General features: G+C 38.9%; 1 protein-coding gene across 1 annotated transcript; it reads right to left on the reverse strand.

Annotated features, from left to right (window-relative positions):
- Positions 1-2,888: 2,888 nt before the first annotated feature.
- LOC149841152 (two-component response regulator ORR4-like) lies at positions 2,889-6,553 on the reverse strand. The gene is made up of 5 exons (XM_090004682.1): positions 6,397-6,553; positions 5,607-5,689; positions 5,217-5,294; positions 5,034-5,101; positions 2,889-3,234 (listed from the first exon to the last, which is right to left on the reverse strand). Exons 1-5 carry the CDS (start codon positions 6,506-6,508, stop codon positions 3,039-3,041), a joined length of 537 nt encoding a protein of 178 aa, XP_089860808.1. The 5' UTR covers positions 6,509-6,553; the 3' UTR covers positions 2,889-3,038.
- Between the last annotated feature and the right edge of the window lie 13,182 nt (positions 6,554-19,735).

Genomic DNA, 19,735 nt, shown 5'->3' on the forward strand with positions numbered 1-19,735 from the left:
AAACTGAATGTTTTTCCCCATGAGGTTCCAATTATATGGTGTGATAATCTAGGTGCTACATATCTAACTGCAAATCCTAGATTTCACGCGCAGACCAAACATATAGAAATTAATTATCATTTTGTGTGAGAAAAGGTTTCTACAAGAGAAATTAAAGTTTAGTTTATTACTTCCCAAAATCAACTTACAAACATCCTGATCAAGCCGTTGGCTGACCTAAAGTTTCTTCACTTCAGGAACAAGCTCAAGCTCATGGAGATTGGCTTTAGGGGCATGTTAAGATAATAGATCCAAGATCCAATACAGATCTCAAGGGGACACCCAAGAGTCCTCCTCAAGATGGGACGTCCAAAGGTCCTTGTATGCCTCTACACAAGAGTCCTTCCAAGAAACTTTCTTATTAAGAGACTTGTAAGAATAATAAGGTTGAGCTAAGTAGAATTCCTATAAGAGAAAAAAAAACTTCAGTCAATTATGACTCTCATATATGTAAGGACTCTAAGGATATTGAAAATAATATAGTTCTCTTATCTAAATATAACTCATACATGAAAGGGTTTATAAATAATGAGAGTTACAGTCATCTTTGTGTGAATTAAGAGTGTGTGTTTATTCATGGACGTAGGTCACACTGACCAAACCATGTTAAATTTGTATTTATGTGTGTGTTTCTTATTCCAAACGTGTGAGCCCTCTTTATACTCACTCACTTTTCATGTGCTTTTTTTAAATTGGTAACCATTATTTTCATGATTCTTACCCTACAAAATTATGAAATTTAAGAATAATTATTTTAATTTTTATTTTTATTATCTTCTTTTTCGATTACCATTCACTTCACATTTGATCCCAAATCACTTCATTTTTTATTCTCATTTCATTTTTAAATTGATTCCTCACTTCCCGCTTCTTATGAATTTTAAAATGCATCGCTTCTCGCTTTCGCTTCACATTTCGCTTTTGCTTCCTAATATGGTAACCTTGAATTAGACCCAATGTTTTGGTAGGCATTTTGAAAATTTTCCTTTTCATTTTTAATAAGCAAACAATTAATATGGTCACAAAAGTACATATCATTTGATATCATCGATAAGAGCGGAAGCAAGTGTATCAGGTGAAAAAAATGGTTGTCATAACTTTTTCTTAATTGTACACAGAGTTTTCATAAAAAAAAAAGATTACATAAATGGCACATTATAATTTTTAAAAAACTTAATGAGCTCTCTCTCTCTCTCTCTCTCTCTCTCTCCTAGGCATAGAACGAGGAAACTACCATTCTCTCTTTTTCTTCTTCTTAATAGTCACAAAATGAAATTAATTTGTAATGTTTTAAATTATCAATATATTGTGGTTTTCATTATTTTTACTTTTAATCTTGATAAATGTATATGAAGTAAACCTTTTTTTTTTCAATTGACTTGTTTTATAGGGCCCAACCATATGGGCAGGCCGATCATCTAGTTAACATGTAAAGCTAAAAAATAAAGTGTCATAATGAGTACCCTTTGTGACGAGAGCGTATCAGGTCAAAGGCACCTTGGAGGACGGAAAAACATTCAAGGAGCCTTGGATGACTTTCATTGCCATGAATGACACCCAAAAACCCATGTAATTGAAGAAGGCCCTCAATTAGATGCCTTCCCAGCGCTATTCAATTTTTTAGATGAACAGTGTCGGCAGTTTCCAAAAGGATGGTTGAGAATTGTTTTACTCACATACAGTTTGATGGGTTTTTGGATGCTAGGGATGGCAGTGGACCCGGCAGAAACGGGGCCCCGCCCTGTTTGGACTGGAGATGGAGGACATGAAACGGGGATGGAGCTTAAAATCAAAACATGTGCAGGGATGAACTTACGCTTTCCCCTGCCCCGCCCTGTCCCCGTCTTCGATCCCCGCCCCATCCCCGATCCTTCTTTAGAGATGACAGTGGACCGAGGGGAAACAGGGCCCCACACGCCTCACCCCGTTTGAACCATAGATCTAGGACATGAAACGGAGATGGAGACGGGGATGGAGGTTAAAATCAAAACGTGTGGGGATGGAGGGTAGGATTTTGAGACGGGGTGGAGGTGGAGACCTTGTCCCCCGCCCCTGCCATCCCTAGATGCTCCTTGGACGAATGTTGTTAGAATCGTTTTTTTGAACCAAATCACTTTTTTTAAATGATAAAGCAAATTGGGTGATTCAAATCATTATGAATGAGCCTTTCTAAAAATTTTATTTAAAAAAAAACATTCAATAAACATAAAATTTTTAAAAAGTTCAGGAAATGATGAAAATAGAGAAAAAAAAAGCAAATAGTGACTGATAGAGCCCAATAAAGTTGTAACATGTATTTAGTGCTCAAACGATCAAACAGCTAATAAATTCTATAATTATTATAAATTCTCTTTTTGCCGTTCCTTTCTAAAGTGTCCATGATATTCAATACCCTATTTGATCAATCTTATGGGGAAAAAAAAGCAGAAAGTAACGTACCTGAGAAAGGGAAATAATTTTAGGATAGAAGAAGATTCCACAAGCATAAATATTGATATACTAAAAAATTTCTAGTACAGTAATGTTTCATTTCTTCTGAACTAGGTGATCCTTTTTCACTAAAAGACGTCAGCCAATTTCAAAATCTACAGTAAGCTTCCAATGAACTTTGAAGATTTGTATATCCCATCTTAAAATTAAACTCAATATTCAAACTCTCCAAAAACACCTTAGAGTTTGTAGTGCAATTGCAGTACAAATGTGCGATAATGATTTCTACAGAGGTAGAAACTAGAAGACAAGTTACGAGACTCGGCTATGACATGCATATGCAGCAAAATAGATATGGCTTGGATAGCAGATAAAGAATGATGAGTGGGTTCAACAAAAGTTCACAAAACACCAAGACCTTTTTAAGTTCTGCAAAATCAATAAAATAATATTGGGCTACTTTCAAAAAAAGATTAGATTGTTATGTACAACTAGAGAGAGTAACTGGGATCTCTACATGTCCCACTTGTTTATCTTGTCCTAAACAAAACTTATTCTGAAACACTCAGTCATGCCACTCTCAAACCTCTACGTTTAGGGCTTCTTTCTATGGTCCGAGGAGAAATGGCCTTTCTTTTTCTTGCATTACTACTTTTATTGATGTCATTGGATTGTTTGGACTTCAATAGATGAGGATGAAGCTTTTTCATGTCGGATAATTGCACAGGTTTCAACAGGAATTCTTCTGCTCCACCTTCCAAACATCTGTTGCATTTTATGAAGAGTCAGCAATGGAGAATGAGGAAGAATTACTCATGTCTTAAAAGCTAAATGAATTTTCACAAGTACGTTCAGATTTCATAAATATTATTCCTAGATGTGAGGGGAGGCACGCTTTTTCCTAAAAAATCTGAGGGATCTATAAAGTTTGAGATCAAGAACTAAGACCTCAACAAGATGCTAATTCAAGAATATATGGAAAAAGTACTTAAAAGGAATACAATCTTGTCTTGCTTGAAAAAAGTATAAAATGGAGGCAAAAATCATCAACAGGTTGCCTCATGTGATTAAGATATTCAGGAACTAGGAAAGGTATTTTCACACACACACACACACACACACATATTTAGGCATGCATGCATCCATGCATTGATGCACACAAAATGGTTGTTCCTCTTAGAAACGGAAATTTTGTAATTTTACAGGAAAGGGAGCAAATATGGCAACCATTAAGCTTGACTATGGAAGATCATAGCAAGTTGAATTTCAATATAATGATAGAGGTAGATGATGCATATAATTAAAAAGAAAAAAAGAATAAAAGCCTGTGGGGAAAGGTAAATTTTTTTTGGAGCCTATTGTTTGCGATACTAAAACAAGGCAAACAGAGGAAAATGACATGTATTTAATTCTGATAAACAACAATAATTTGGACAACAGTCAACATAAATATATATAGTTGTGTGTTCCTCAGGACCCCATTCTTGTTAGGTCTCAGTAGGTCCATTACAAAGTTTCACAGTTGTTGGTATTTTCAGCTTAATCTGAACCTCTAGATGTATTTATCATTGCTTATTTACTACAAATATGCTTTGGATTTGACTTAATTTAACGAAAAAGGTTTGAATTTCTTTTGTTATCAAGTAATATAAGCACTTGATTTTTTTTTTATCTCTAGAAAAACATTTTGAAAAATGAAAAATACACTTAATCTAACACATTTTCTTTTGAGTAAACTATGATATGCACATCTACAAGTTCATATTAATTACAAAACACAAGAAACTATTTTTTTTAGTATACCAAACGAAAATGGGGTCCTAAGGAATACACTTGGCATTCAAAACAACAGTTAGGGATGGTCAGGAGGCAAATAATCACCCCGAAAAACCTATAGGTGAGCAATCAACCCATTATCCCAAAAGCTAGTCCAAAATATGTATCTTGAGCGTCTACATAAAGTCGTATAATCTCCTAATTGGAAAGACAAATAAATGAGACTGCCTCATCACGTAGCAGAGGCAGATGATCACCTCCTGATCCCAAAGCAATCTTGGCCAATTTGAATGAGCAAAAGAATTTTGTAGGCCACATTATATATATATATATATATATATATATATATATATATATATATATATATATATATATATATATATATATATATATATATATATATATATATATATATATATATATATATATATATATTGATGAAGTTTTCCAGCAAAGCGGGTAATCCGGGAGGTGGGGCGGGGGGGGCGGCCTCACCAACACCCAAGCCCTCACGGAGCTCACCAAGTGAAAGGCACCTGTACACTCGGTGGGGGTCGAACCTTGGATGAAGGGGTCAGCACCTTCTCCCCATGCCCGCCAACCCGGGCGGGTGTGGTAGCCAACTGTATCATTACATCATCATCATAGCTTAACCAAGAACATCCACAGATCAAACAGGGGCATTTTATTTATGAGTAGCAACTCATCCTTCCCCCAACATCTTGGTGACATAGGAGAAGGATAAACGGCAAAAACCATGATCGAAGAAAGAAAGAAGAAAAGATCACCTGGTGATTCTCGATGGCACGCTTTCAGATGACATAACCACGACAGGGATGTCTTTCCAGGAAGATTCCTAGGAAAATTAACACATTCAACTCAATCAAACAAACGCTGCATTCACATGCACTTAGTAAATCTCCATTGATAGAAAGAGTAGAGAAAAGGTTAGGAGTATGGATTTTCTTTACCTTGATTCTCTTGAGTAATTCATAGCCGCTCATCCCAGGCATACAGTAATCTGTGATTATTAAATTCACTTTCACGTCCTGCAATTACCCAAAGGTGTTAATTTTTTAAAATTCATCAGCCACCAAAATTCTATCATTTTTTTGTGTGACTAACAATAAAATATAGAATTTAAAAAAAAAATACATGCTTTGCATAAAAATTTCTACTTCTTAGATTTCTTGGATGAAACAGTAGCATTGTTGATAAAATCATCTATAAAATATATTTAAAAACTCATAAATGCATTCATTATTTTTCATTCCTTGATGTTAAAGTAAATTTCAGAATCTGCATTTTCTTAACTTTTTTTTCCATACCATCCTATTTTAAAGTTAGAAAAAATTCCATACCTGTCTTTCGCAAGAGGAAGAACCCATGTCATCCATCAAACCCAGAAACTCTAGAGCCTTACTTCCTGATTCCACGCTGGTAACTGAGACACCAATATTAATTTCAGGGGACAAAAGTATTAACACCGAAATATACACTTAAAAAATGTCAGGGACACAGGGGTTAAACGAATTCTTTTTTTTTTCTTTCCCCCTTTAATTTGACAATTCTATTATTGACTTGCATAAATGCACTCTTAAAAGAAATAAATAGCAGAGCATCGAAAGAGATGACCTGCACAAACAGTTTTACTTGAAATGACCATTCTATTCACTTATCATAAATGAAGAAGCATGGGGAACATTTTCTTTTATCAGTAAATGAATCATTTTGATTTTCCCCCTTATAATTTACCATTCATTCTCAAACCAATGGAAACTATATTTTCTTGGTAGGACGAAATCTAGTTCACTACGGATAAAGCTTTATTTGCTTTGGATTATGATGTAATTCTTCTTATTCTTCTTTTATTGATGTATGGTTACATCTTTAAAAATGTGAAACCAATGTGTGGAAACATGTATAAGTTCTGTTTGGAAAGCACCAAAGTTTCCTACTGTTGGGATCTGACATACAGGTAATATTGGATAGGTTGATATTAGAAAGAAAGTAAAAATGTCCAAGAGTTCCCTAAGAAAACCAATTACACCTATAATTCATTGGCTTATTAGACAAGATGAAAGACCAACAGAATATCATACCAAAAACCATCTCTCTCTCGCTTGAGAATGGAGAATAATAAAAGAGTACCTTGGTATGAGGAAACAGTGAGAAGTTTCTCCAAGATTTTCCTGTCTATCAGGCTATCATCTACTGCTAGAACATGAAAATGGGTGTCACAAGGACCCTGCTGCTTTTCCATGGAATACACTTCTCTTCCTTCTCCTCCTTCTCTTCAAGTTATCTTCTTCGGTGGGATTTATATGAATGCATGAAGCAAGGGGATAGGTATTTCAAATGGCCCTTTATTTGACCACTTATTTTTTTCGGAAAAGAAATGATGGGAGTTTGAGTAGGTGGCAAACAATGCTGCTTGATCTCCTTGGATTTTCTCCATCGTATGGTACAGCTCCTGCTTTTCCTTTTCGTTTTTTTCCCTCTCCTCCTCCTTGTTCTTTTGCTTCCCTTTTAATATTTGAATATTAATTGACGTATCTTAAGCTTTATGTTAATTTTTGAAAGCTAATAGAAGGCAGGTGCAATTTTCAAGGTTTTTTTTTTTCAATTACGTGATTAGGTGACCGTCTCAGTATGAGAACCATCAAGAGGCTGTGGTCTGGTCATAGGTACCTTTAGACAGAGACGTACCTTGGACACTATTGATGCTCATGATGTGCTGGATCTGAGGCACCTCTGTGTGACCACCTCATTCTTGACTGGGACCTGCACATGCCATTCAGAATCTTTCAAGAACAGCACGGCAGGTTTGTGCTGTAACTGCCTTGGATGTTCTCAACAATTACGTCATTGACACATGACTGAGAACCCTGCCACCATGATCTCCCAACGGTAGCTTCAAAAGGATCTCCTCTTCCTCATGCCTACCTAGCCCTAAACTTTAGTACGGTTTCAAAGAAAGTTACTCAGAAGCCTTCTGTTCATAATCTGGAGTATGACATTTTTCAAAAGGACTTACTTTTTAAATATATATAATGATAGCACATGCAATTTCATTAAGATGATCAATATCTACATGTCACCAAAAGCGTCCATTGGTCTATGGACACATGGGAACAGTTGAAGATCTTTAGTACATCTTGAGGCTTTGTTAGTGAGTTAGTGTTACAGCCGAGATAAGAGCGGTTATGGGATTGTAGATGAAATGGGTGATGGAAATATATTTTTTTTCCTTTTGTTTTTGATAGTCCAAGAGACCCGCTACACATTGGACGGCCTCCAGTTGGTAAAACCCTTGAGGTCTGTCCACTGCAGAGTACACCCAGCTTGGACCTTGCAGCAGGGCCGTACCTGTGTTTTATGGGGCCTGAGGCGGAGGGAAAAAATGGGCCCCTTATTAATAGTTGGAGTTCGGGGCAGGGCCTCGAAATTTTTTGAGCCCTTATTAAAAATGAGCTTCTTAAAAATAGGCCCCCTATTAATAGTAGGAATTCGGGGACAACGCTTCGAAATTTTTTGAGCCCCCTATTAATAGTAAGAGTTTGAGGGTAACGCCTCTAATTTTTTTGGGGTCCCTATTGAAAATGGAATCCCTATTAAAAATGAGCCCCTAAATTTTTTTTTGGCTCAGGGGCCCTGAGGCCCAAGTCTCATTGGCCTCTTTGACAGGTCTGGCTCTGCCTTGCAGCAAGGGACATTACATGTGGGTTTCGAACTTGTGACATCTGCTAGAAATAGAGTTGTCAGACTACGTCCTCACGAGAATGTAGTTGAAAAGGCAAGATTCAAGGCCATTTGCATTTTCATCTCCTAAATCCAGGCACCCATAAAGCAACGAGCTGGGTAAGGGGAATTCATTTATCTCCATATCACCTTGCATCTCCCTCTCAATTCCGGCTCCAAAGCAGAGCTCAGTGGTGTTTGAATTGCAGATTGGGCCTTGAACATGAAATATAAATAATTAGGAAACAGACTGTAAGGACTCTTGTTTGGATACACTCGTTTATCCTGAAAACCGGGATATGTTGAGATATGGAACTATGGTCCAGGAAGTGAGGGGTACTTTTGTCACTTCCAGAATTGAAAGCCTCAGAATTCGAATAGTGAATATGAAAGGTGACTAGTCATGTCCATGCCGGTTGCGAACAAACATGGACAAACAAGTGCACAACGATGAATTCTGTACGTAGGTCTTTTCTCTATGTGGGTCCCACTAATCACTCAAACCGTATCGTATCACCCTTCATGGATTTTACTGTGCCACATTATTAAATGGAGTTTGAGAGAAAAATTACCCAAGTAATTACGTCCTTTCATCTACTCCAAGAGGTGCCCCCCAAGGGTTGGGCATCACCCCTTGATCAAGCCTAAGCATGACAACTTCTGAGAGGCAAAGGGTAAGGCCATGAAGTTTTATGCTACCAGGATAGTAACTGTAAGTATGACAGGCAGAGTCAGCGCAACTAGGTCTCTGTTCCTGTGGATGGTTTCGCTGTGTAAATATAAAAAAAAAATCTACCCTTAAGGGTTGTCTATAGCCTGCATGGTCTCCGACTTCCCTTTGGATTCCTATGTGAGATCCTCCTTCCAGAAGCCGCAATTTTCTCATATTTTAGTTCAAAAAATTGGATACTTAATTCCATGCGTGTTCATGAAAACTAGTCATGGAAATGACCGGTGTGGAATAATCAAAGTGATTTTATGAAACATCATAGGAAATTTCTTCTGTTTCCTTTTACATTAAAGTAATTATATGCGGTGGGCCATTTGAGATCTGGATGGGCCACAGAATAAATTTTGTAATAATATACCAGGAAAAATTTGTTGCTGATTGTGGGGGACCTTGGTCCTGCAATTCCATGGCTACCCTACAAATCAAATCTTTTGGGGACCCACCTGCAATTACTCTAATGCGTTATAGAATCTGTCCCCATAAGAGGGAAGCCAAAAGTGTGAAGGTGACCCCTCCCTATGTGGGAGTCTATGGCCTGTGATCATGTAGCAAATTTGCTAGTATGAATGCAAAATCTATCAACCAACTAGTATTCAAGGCTTTTGGGTGCTTAGAATTTGCAATTTTTTTTTTAACCAAAGATTTGGCAAGTCATGACTTGCCTCATAAGATCGATGTGTAACCTTGTTAGGGCTCGTAAACAGGCCAAACGAACTAAACAGAGGGTATTCAAACTGAGCTGATTTTTATTGCAAGCTGATTCAAGCTTGAGCTAATGGTGAGCTTGAGTTAAAAGTACTGAGCTCAAGTTGTCTCGTTAATCTTTGATTCTTGCAAAAGACCACTTTTTAGGTTAAGGCTTAAGAGCAAGCGTTCTTAACTTTTTAGGTTAAGAATTAGAACACTTGCTCTTAAGCCTTAACCTAAAAAGTGAGCTTTTGCATGAACGAGCTTTAAGAATGGCGATCCATGCAATCCTCCGCGGGCCCCACCTTTCGTCACACTTGTAAAAATCAAAAGTTTGACATATGATATTGCGTAGGCTTTTTCCATGTGTCCGAATTCTCATAGATCTCTTCTTTCCCCCACTTTATCTTAGGTCGCTTTTTTAAAGAAAAAGATGCAGAACGTGTTCAAACATCCAAACACGTTTTATTCACCAGGGGAAAATGCAGGGTACACGGTTTATTCACTAGGGGAAAATTAGGTGCCTCCTAAGGAAAGCTCGAGAAAAAATAAATATGAGAGAGAGAGAGAGAGAGAGAGAGAGAGAGAGAGAGAGAGATCCTTGTAATAATTTCTTGGGAATGCTATAGCAAGTCGTTTTTTAATTCAAGGAAAACAATAGTTTCTCTGAATGATGATGTGCATGCTGTCAAACAGTTTTTTTTTGTAAAATATCGGCAGTAAAATCTTCTGAGATTTTGATTTTTTTTTAAATGTCACATTTTTGTCTAAAAAAGGGAAAAAAATTAAAATTAAAAACCAAAATTTTGATCAATTTTTACAAAGAAAAATAAATAAATAAATGTTAAAATTAAAAAAATAGTTTCTGACCATATTTACCAAAAAATGGCCAGGTAATATCTAACGTTCTATTTTTCACAACATTTTCAAAATGTTACTAGTGTTCTAAAAAAAAATAAAATAAAATTGTTACTAGTGAATTGATCATAGCTTATAAGGACATTTATAGAGGAATCTACCTTTGGACACACGTAGCAACGTTCCGTTGGCTCTCTTTTTTTTTCAACATCTCGTCCGTACAAACATTCACATCGGGCTGACAGAACCGTTGATTGGGCCAGCTCAGTCAACGGCCCAGCCTTTTTGGAAAACCCCGACCCATGGCCAGCCCTAAAAGATCAGGTCATGCTGAACATGAGCGCTTTTGCTCATGCCGACATCGTCGCCGTCTGTTTGCATTTTGGATGAATGCCGCGTGGTTTTGTTGACTTTTGAGCTTTTTAAAATGCAAATCGGATGGCCACGATGTCAGCATGAGCAAAAATGCTCATGTTCAGCATGACCTGATCTGCTTCCGCCTGCCCGTCCGCCTAATGTGGCTGGGATGGGCTGGGCCTCTCTCTCTCTCTCTATATATATATATATATACACATGGCTTAGCCGGACTGCTTCCCAACCCTTGTCAGCCCGAGGCCATTGTCCACCCCTAATTTCAAGAATTTTTAGGTCATCCCAACTAGTGTGAGGTCAAGTGAGGGTGAAACTAGGGATGACAGTGGACCGGGTGGGGGTGGGAATAGAGCCCCTCTGTGCCTAGTCCCATTTAGACCGGGGATGGAGAACATAAAACGACGATGGAGGTGGGGATAGAGCCCCTCTGTGCCTAGTCCCATTTAGACCGGGGATGGAGAACATAAAACGACGATGGAGGTGGGGATGAAAGTTAAAATCAAAACCTGTGCGAGGATGGACTTACGCTCTCTCTCGCCCTGTCCCATCCCGTCCTCAATTAATCCTTCTAAGGATGACAATGAACCTAGGGGAAAACAGGGCCCCGCCCGGCCTTGTCAATGGAGGACATGAAATAGGGATATAGGTTAAAATCCAAATCCGTGCGAGGATGGAGGTTCAGATTTTGAGACAGGACTGCCTAGTCCACTGCTATCCCTAGGTAGAACAGAATTTGTAGATTCTCCCAAATTTTAATTAGTTTTTCCTAGCATCACATTGCAATACTCTATTGATGTACTTAATCCTTAGTTCATGTTTATGGTCACCCTACCGCAATCATGGTTAGCAAAACCAAGGTTGTTAAATGCGATGAGACGAAGAGAGGCGTTGAGCCTGCGCTTCGCCTACTGAGGCGTACGCCTCTCACAACATGAGACTCTCAAGTATCCATGGTAAACGAGCCTTGGAAAGCCGAAACCCCGATAATATGTATTCGACTGCATCAGAACTACCTTTGTTTAATGATCAGATTTGGAAAGCTGAAACCCCATCTGCAAATAATCAGATTTTTTTTTTATATTTACCTTAGGCGCATCACTGCAACGCCTCAGTACCTTCAGCGTGCGCTTCACCTCTGAAGCGTACGCTTCAGGTACTGAGGCGTACGCCTCTCACAACACTGAGCAAAACCGTATTTAAAATAATCCTCTTTTAATAGATATTGTTAAAAAATAAAGAAAATGAAACTCATCTTTTCCAGAAAATCTGAAAAGAAACTCTTCTCGTAGAAACGTTTAGAAGACTAAGAGTTATATTTAAAAAAATACTTTTAGAGAGAAGCTCAAATATCGATCGAAATTTTGTTTTATCTCAGGCTTGAATAACATTGAGTCTTGAATTTAATACTGCAATTCCTAAACCTTGCTTGATTTCAATGAAAAAATCTCATATATATGTCCATTTTAACTACTGCAATTCCTAAACCTTGCTTGATTTCAATGAAAAAATCTCATATATATGTCCATTTTAACTACTTTTGTAAAGTTAAAACTGAATTAAATCTGTATATGCTATTTACCGAATTTTTTACAGCTTATTCTTATTTTATTTTTTTATCCGTCTCTTCTTGAAAAAAAAAACTTTTCTTTTAATGCTGCATTCATTCTTCAGTTTTTTTGCCATTTCACGTATTCCTAACTATGACGACAACTCCTGTACAACCTGTCCACTTGCTACCCCTTACGAATAAAGCAGGACCATAATCTAGTGACTCAGCTTTGGGTTTCTTTGTTTGGTCTGTTAAAGTGCTGGTATTTAATACGAGTCATAAGTGCTGGTGCAGGTCCGAGATCCAACTCACTAGGGTCAGTGTAGGCCTCATTAAAACGTATCCCCATTATTGATTTTTTCTCGTATGATCGGGTAAAAAACCTTTATCAATGTAAAACCCTTGGTCCCCTCTCACCACTAGAGTATAACCTATGGGTCTATGCAGTGCAACTACAACCAATAGGTGGTCCACATTGCACATCCGCCGCCAGTGTGCAACACGTGGGATTCATTTTTCTTTGAAAGGCAAGCTGGGGTTAGGAACACCGCTACCATAACAACAGCCTCCCCATGTGGGAGGGATTCGATCCTGATCCCTCAGCTTGACACGATCAGGCAAACGCAGGGTGCCTATAGAACACAACATTTGACGTGTCTTGCAAGGACAAATTTTGATGTCCAGGGGAGTTCCACCCTTCTTCCTGGAACAAGGGTGTCGGAACACCGCTGAACACGACATTGAAAAAAAAAAAGTACCGCAGACATCCATAGAGAAGGACACTACAATAATTGTTCTAAACATGACAAGACATAATAGTGTGTACTTGTGTAAAGCGGATTCTAAATCAAAGATCCCTTAGGGTATGTTTGATGGCTTGTCCAGGGTTGAACGAAATGAACAAAAAGAATGGAACAAAACATTGGTTCTGTTCGTTCCGTAACACTTGTTCCAAGTCCAACGTTTGATTGGATCGTACTCAAATGCTACGATCCAAATGTCTGTTGTTTGACGATGATGTGCAGACAACTTGGACGATCATAGATAATGGGTCAAATTACTTTGTTTTGGATCATATGACCTGATCCTTTCACCATTTTACATGTTTTAACAAGTTTATTATGGGTTTTTGTTTCGATATGGATCCAATTACGAAAAGAGGTGGGAATAATTCGAAGCATCTCAAACGAAAAGAGTAACTGGTTTTACCCGATAAGCGTCTTTGCTAGATTTTGTATCTGCTTAGACCCATGCTTCTTCAATCTGCTAACAACTCTTTCAATCTCTGTGGCCTGAGAAAAGGACACAGAATTCACCAAAGTTCCACTTCAATCATGGTTGCCAAAGCAAACTAATAGGAAGAAAAGGACCAAAAGATCATGCTATGTCCACCTTCAAGGTGTCAACATAGAGTTCCATCAATTGCAGCCTCCTCAACGAGTCGAACAAGAAAGCATCAGACTATCAAAACAGAAACACCAAGATAGAAAATCAGACACCAACATCGTGACAAAATACTCAATTATGATAGTGAACAAGAACAACCATCTCCTAAGCACAGAAAAGTTTTGCAGAGAGTACCATGCTCAAGAAACAAAGCAAAACATCCATCACAAGCACATAAGAGAAAACAATTTTAGCACACTGTCTCATTTTCCTCCCAATTGATAGAAAAAAACCATACACAACATACATCATGAATCAAGAATTGCAACGTCGTTTGAAGCTAAAAAACCTTTAACTCATCCCTTCAAACAAAAACAATGAAACCAAAAAGAGAAATTCATCTCTCCGACCACCAATAACAGTAAAAGACAAGATAATTCACTGTGCATTTGCAGAAACCCATTAATCAAAACATGTACACCATCAAGACTAATAAATAAACAAGCTGAGTCAAGCACCGATTTCTTCATTGCCCAAAACCATTCATCCAAAACTTAGAAAATCTTCACCAATGTAACAAAGAAAGGACTAATCCTTAAAACTCATCAGGACTCTCCAGCACCACTCTAATCCTAAAGACCTCACCCACAATTTGAGACTCCTCAATCTCCTCCATGAGAGCCTTTGCCTCATCATAACTGTAATTGCTGATCCTATTCCTCTCATTATCGTCACTGCTGCTCTGGACCTTGCTCTCCTTCACATGGCACCTCTTTGAGCCACTATCTTTGTCGTCCGCCTGCTCTGCCAGCGCCACCGAGTCGCATTCAACACAACGGATCAATTTGCAGGCAAAGAGGGGAAGCCTTCAGAGTGATTTAACCCTAGAGGAATCCTAAGAGGGAAAGCAATTGTAGGCAAAATCAAAACCAGATCACTATTGAATCGAGGTTTTCTTCCTGCCAAAATCATGCCACAGGCTAGCCGGAGGGAGACGTCTGCCCCGCCTATACGCCTTCCTCCTTGACAACAACCTCTTCACAAGCCCGTAAAAAAAAATTCAGGCGAGGGGCGCGCCCTTCGAAAAAGTTGTGTTCCCCTCATCCCTGTTACTTTTGTAACAAGGGGGAGGGTGGAATGAAAAGATCATACTTATAAGGACACGACAGACGCGGGGAACGTTGTTCATCGCGTCCAACGTTTGTTGAAAATCATCGTTCCCAGCGAGATTTTAGTCTGAATCACGCTGGGAACGATTCATCAAACATACCCTTAGGGCCTGGTTGATGTCGTGACAGGCGTGATTTGAGATGGCAAATCATGCCCGTCGAAACAAACTTTTGATGCGACAAAAATGCATTCCTTGCATCCATCGTGTTTCAAGAACAAGATTTCACTGTTTCACCCCCATTACGAAAAGAATAAGACCAGGAACCACAAGTTGAAAAAAAAAGTCGAAACATCCTACCCCCAACATTTCTCTCTCGGTGCGTCTCTCCCCCCAACCCCGAAACTACCCTCATCTCTCTATCATTGCCTCTCGACCCCAGAACTCTCCACTCTCTTATTGTTATGAGCGTTCATCTGGTGAGTGATGCCCCCCGACGAGACGAGTGACGTCCCTCCGACAATGTCACCATTGTCCTTTTGGCTATCCTTTGCCTTAGGTTGCGAGCATCATTTCAGCATTCCTCTTCCTTCTTCGACCTTTCCTCCTCTGGTTGTTGTAGGATTAGTGTGTTTTCCCTGCATCTCTCTGGCTCATGGACAGAGTTAGCCTTAATTTGATTGCAGGTTTAGGGTTTGTTGGAGATGATTTTTTTGTTGAGTATGCTTAGGGTATCGAGTGAATGCATGCTAAATTCAATATCATATCTTCAAGTATGCTTAAGTTTTAGGAATTTTGTATCATAAACCTTGTTTTTTTATTTTTTTAGTGAATGCATTATAAAGGGGTTATTTTGTTTGGATATGCTTAGATGCAAGGGTTTTTGAATTTTAACTTTTGCTTTTGCAATTTTTTGAATGAATTCATACTAAATCCAATATGATACTAATTATAACATTGAATTATAAAAAAAAATGGTTGTGTACACAAGTTTTATATTATTTTGATATTAAAATCCAATTCAATATCCATGTTCAGGTTAAAACCTATAATAAATATGTTAAAACATTGATATTGGTAGGCAGATCGGGTCATAAGATCCAAAATAAATTTAACGGAATCATTATCCATGTGTCACATAAATCACACAAGAGATATAATTAGGAACACAACCAGGACTTGGTACAAATAAAACGTTTGTTCTATATGTTTTATTCATTCATTCCATGCAATCTTGGACAAGGCATCCATCAAACAAGCCTTTATAAGGCATTTGACAATAATCTAGAGTTTGGACCCTTATGTCAAAGGGACATAATAGTCTTGAGGTTCTTTTTTTAAAGTGTTAGATTCCGTCCAGATGGTTTTAGATGTATCCCACCAATCAGGCGGTGCCTTGGGGAATGTTTAAGAGCTTTGGATCTCAGATCGAGGTTTTGATGTTACATGGGGAACGTTGGTGTTTGTTTGGGGATCGAACTACAACAAGATCTGCGGATTCTTAAATCCAAAATCTCAAATCAAGGGTGAACCCTCATATAAAGGACATCCTAAATACTATCGCAGGGGTCGCCCACATGGCCATTAGGGTATGCTTGAAGGCATATCAAACCTTTTTGGCACACGGGTGTGTCCATAAATTTATCGTGGATGGGGACACATAAGACAAGATGGTCATGTCCTCCTTTAGGGTTTTACTGGCAAGGAGGTAAGCCCATTAGGCAGACACGGTTCTCAGTGAGGGTTCCTCATCCTAAAGAAAAAATATCATAAATATCAAAACGATCTCAAATCCAAGAATATCAAATCCATGGATCTTCCTTGGATCTCAAATACGAGGCAGGGAGTAAAAAATACCCTTTAAGATCAAAGATTGAAAAAAAAAAAACCATGATTGTCTTGCGAAGTCACACAAAGAACAGTGTGAGTGCTTTTATTGAGACTGTTTGGTGATGAAAAAAACTCTGACATTAAGGCGAAGGCCATCGTTTTTCAGAGGCCATGAGAGACTGCCGGGTCTTTTTCAATCCAAGACAGGTCCATATCTTTGACCAAGGACGCAGATATATTTCGTGCTTCACACTTTTCATATGGGAGGGAGTCATCGTAGTGGTCTTGGATCTGGTGCAGACTCGGACTCTGGGCACGCCCACTGGGTCACACCAACTTTTTCTCCTCGTTCAGTACGTGCCAGGGCTGTTCACAAGAGAAATGGTATCGTACGCTGCCGGTGAATGATATCTAACCTACTAGGTCTATCCGTACCTTCGATTTTAGTGGCAGTTGCTTCGGATCAGTTCAGGTGGATCCTTTGGTTCCATAAAGGGAGTGAGTGGACCTGTCAACGGGTCGGACCTGCACGGACCCGGTGGATCCGGGCCTGGTCGGACTTTGAGGTGTCAATACTTGGCGATATGTGAAGCGACGATTTTTTTTTTAGAAAATGGATGTATGACAAAAAAATGTTTCTTATTGAAAAGATGAATAGAAAAAACCCGTGTCCACTAGTTACTAGACCGGCCGGGCCTAAGCCCGATTTGAACTGGATCGAGGTAAAAAATCATGGCCACAGCGGGCTGGTCCCAGTTGTTCAGTCCGTTTTCCACCCCTAGTTTTAGTTACAAGTGATACATGTGACATGAGTGGACACACTCGAACATTGACTTGTACGAGTAATATTTTAATATTTTCAATAGTTTTAAGTATCATTTTAGGAAAACTTTATTTTTAATATTAAAATATAAAAAATAGTATTTATCGATTAGCAATTAAAAAATTCCATGTACTGGTGTCCTATTTTTCAAAAAAAAAAAAATTGAACTTTAGAGTCGAATCTTCATCACACATCCTCGTATCCACGTGTCTTTGTGACAGTCCATGAGATTGATCCATTATATCCGGCTGAATCATTTTACTACGGAAGATTATCCGCACTGCAGTATAGAGGTCCCCTGACCGGACAGTGGTAGGTATATCATCACAACACCATCCACATCTCCGCAGAACATATAGGTAGTTATGTTCAACCGCTGCAGTGGGTGTGATCTCAGAGGGTGTTGCGTGTTCTTCCCGAACACGCACTGTAGCTACAGTGCATGTTTTGGGGTCTCAACTGAGCGCCACGTGGTGCTCAGTCGGGTGTACGAGTATACCATACACCCACCTGCAGGATGTACAATGGTGTACAATGCATCGACTGAGCACCACTCAGTGCTCAGTCAGGACCCGAAACGCGCATTGTAGCTGCAGTGCATGTTTTGGGTCTCGACTGAGCACCACATAGCTATCAGTCAGATGTATGGGTGCACCATGTATCACCGTACATCCTGCAGGCCGGTGTATGGTGGTATACGGTGCACCTGACTGAGCGCCGCTCAGTTGAGACTCAGAACACACACTGTTTATCGAGAGAGGTGACGTCAACATCACCATTAAAGGCCTTATCTGTACCAATATCCTCTCTCTCTCTCTCTCTCTCTCTCTCTCTCTCTTCGTCAACACGTGCCTTGGAGGCATGTTGTGACATGTAAAAAAGTGTTTCCGTTTAAAAATTTACTCATGCACGTTCTAACAAGTAAACGTAGGGACTTCGAATTGAGGTTTCTTACCCATGCCTCATGCGAAGTCATGCGATGACTCATCGAGAATCGATTTGTTCAAGTCCTCTATGCATCCACCGACAAAAGTGAAGCATTGGTTGCCTCAATATATTGAGCAAGAGGGCCTCAATTCAATCCATGAGGTCTGCAATTGACTGCTCAATATGTTTCAAGTGATTGCCTTGCTCCGCGCTCACTTGACATTGCCGAAAAAGATTGGCTTGCATCTGTTTGGCAATCGCTCGGGCCTATTTTGTATGCTTGCAGATTTTTTCTGTCTTATCAATGTTGGAGGGTGGCGGCTGATCCATTTGTATAAGTTCGCTTCGATACCAATATGTTAGAACCTCTGAAAAGTCTAAGGTAGAAGCCTAAAAAAAGTGATTGGAAGGTAGGTTCAAGTTCACGGTGGACAAATATTACACTTTGAGCCTAATATACTCAAGATGATCAAACCTGCAATTTTTGGATCGTGGGACTTGTGGTAAACGTTTTGGGGGTGATAAACTCTGCTGAAGATGGTGAAAAAGAGGTCTGAGGTTTTTCGTAGTTTTGGATAGGGAAAAACAATGATTAGCAGGGCCAAATAACTAATTGGGTAGGTACAGTTTGGGATTGTTAAGTGTTTGAGTAAGGGTTTTGGTCCAAAATTGAAAAGACTTGGCTTAGGGGTTCTAAGGTGACCTATGAATATATGTAAGGATTTGGTATGAGTTCTAACAAAGAGAAAATGTGTTGATGATCAGTGGTTAGAGGTTTATAAAAAATAGGTATTTTGGGTACCGGACATGATGCACTTTTGGATTTTATGTTCTAGAAAATTAGTAAAAGTTGTTCTAAGGTTATAGAGAGACTATAGGGGTACTTGAAGGTCTATAGTAGGCTGAAAAGGAGTTTCTCATATTCTAAAACTCGAACACACGATCTACAATGCAGAGATGCTTCTCGACTTGTCTGGAAAGCGGAAACACATGGTTCAACATACTGAGAGAGCTTAGGCTTCTTGAGAGGGTTGGACGTCCAACACTTAAGGGTCTGGTCCCTTTGTGAACTAGGGTGGGTCAAAGAAAGAGCAACATGAGAGAGAGAGAGTTGTGAGAACAGAGAGAGAGAGAGGAAGGCATTCAGAGAGGAAGAGAGAGAGAGAGAGGGTGACTAGAGAGTGAATTCTAAAAGAACCTCAATATAGTTCAATGCTTAAAGGGGGGTTCTGAGACCTCTATTTATAGATGAGAAGTTTGAGATATAGTACATAATTATTGAATAAAAACAAAACTATCTTATAAACCCCAAACACCGTCTAGTAGCCAAAAAAGATATTTTACTAGGCAACCATAATTAACCTAAAATTGGGAGACAAAAGTCTTATCTTGAGTTACACTCTTCAAAAGCCTAAAAACTCAAAAGTAAAAAACTCAACATAGGTGGACTCTTTGTAGCCTAAGAGGGCTCTAGAGAGG

This window comes from Nuphar pumila, chromosome 4, assembly GCF_984573655.1.
Source record: "Nuphar pumila chromosome 4, dmNupPumi1.hap1.1, whole genome shotgun sequence".
Classification (NCBI taxonomy): Eukaryota; Viridiplantae; Streptophyta; class Magnoliopsida; order Nymphaeales; family Nymphaeaceae; genus Nuphar; species Nuphar pumila.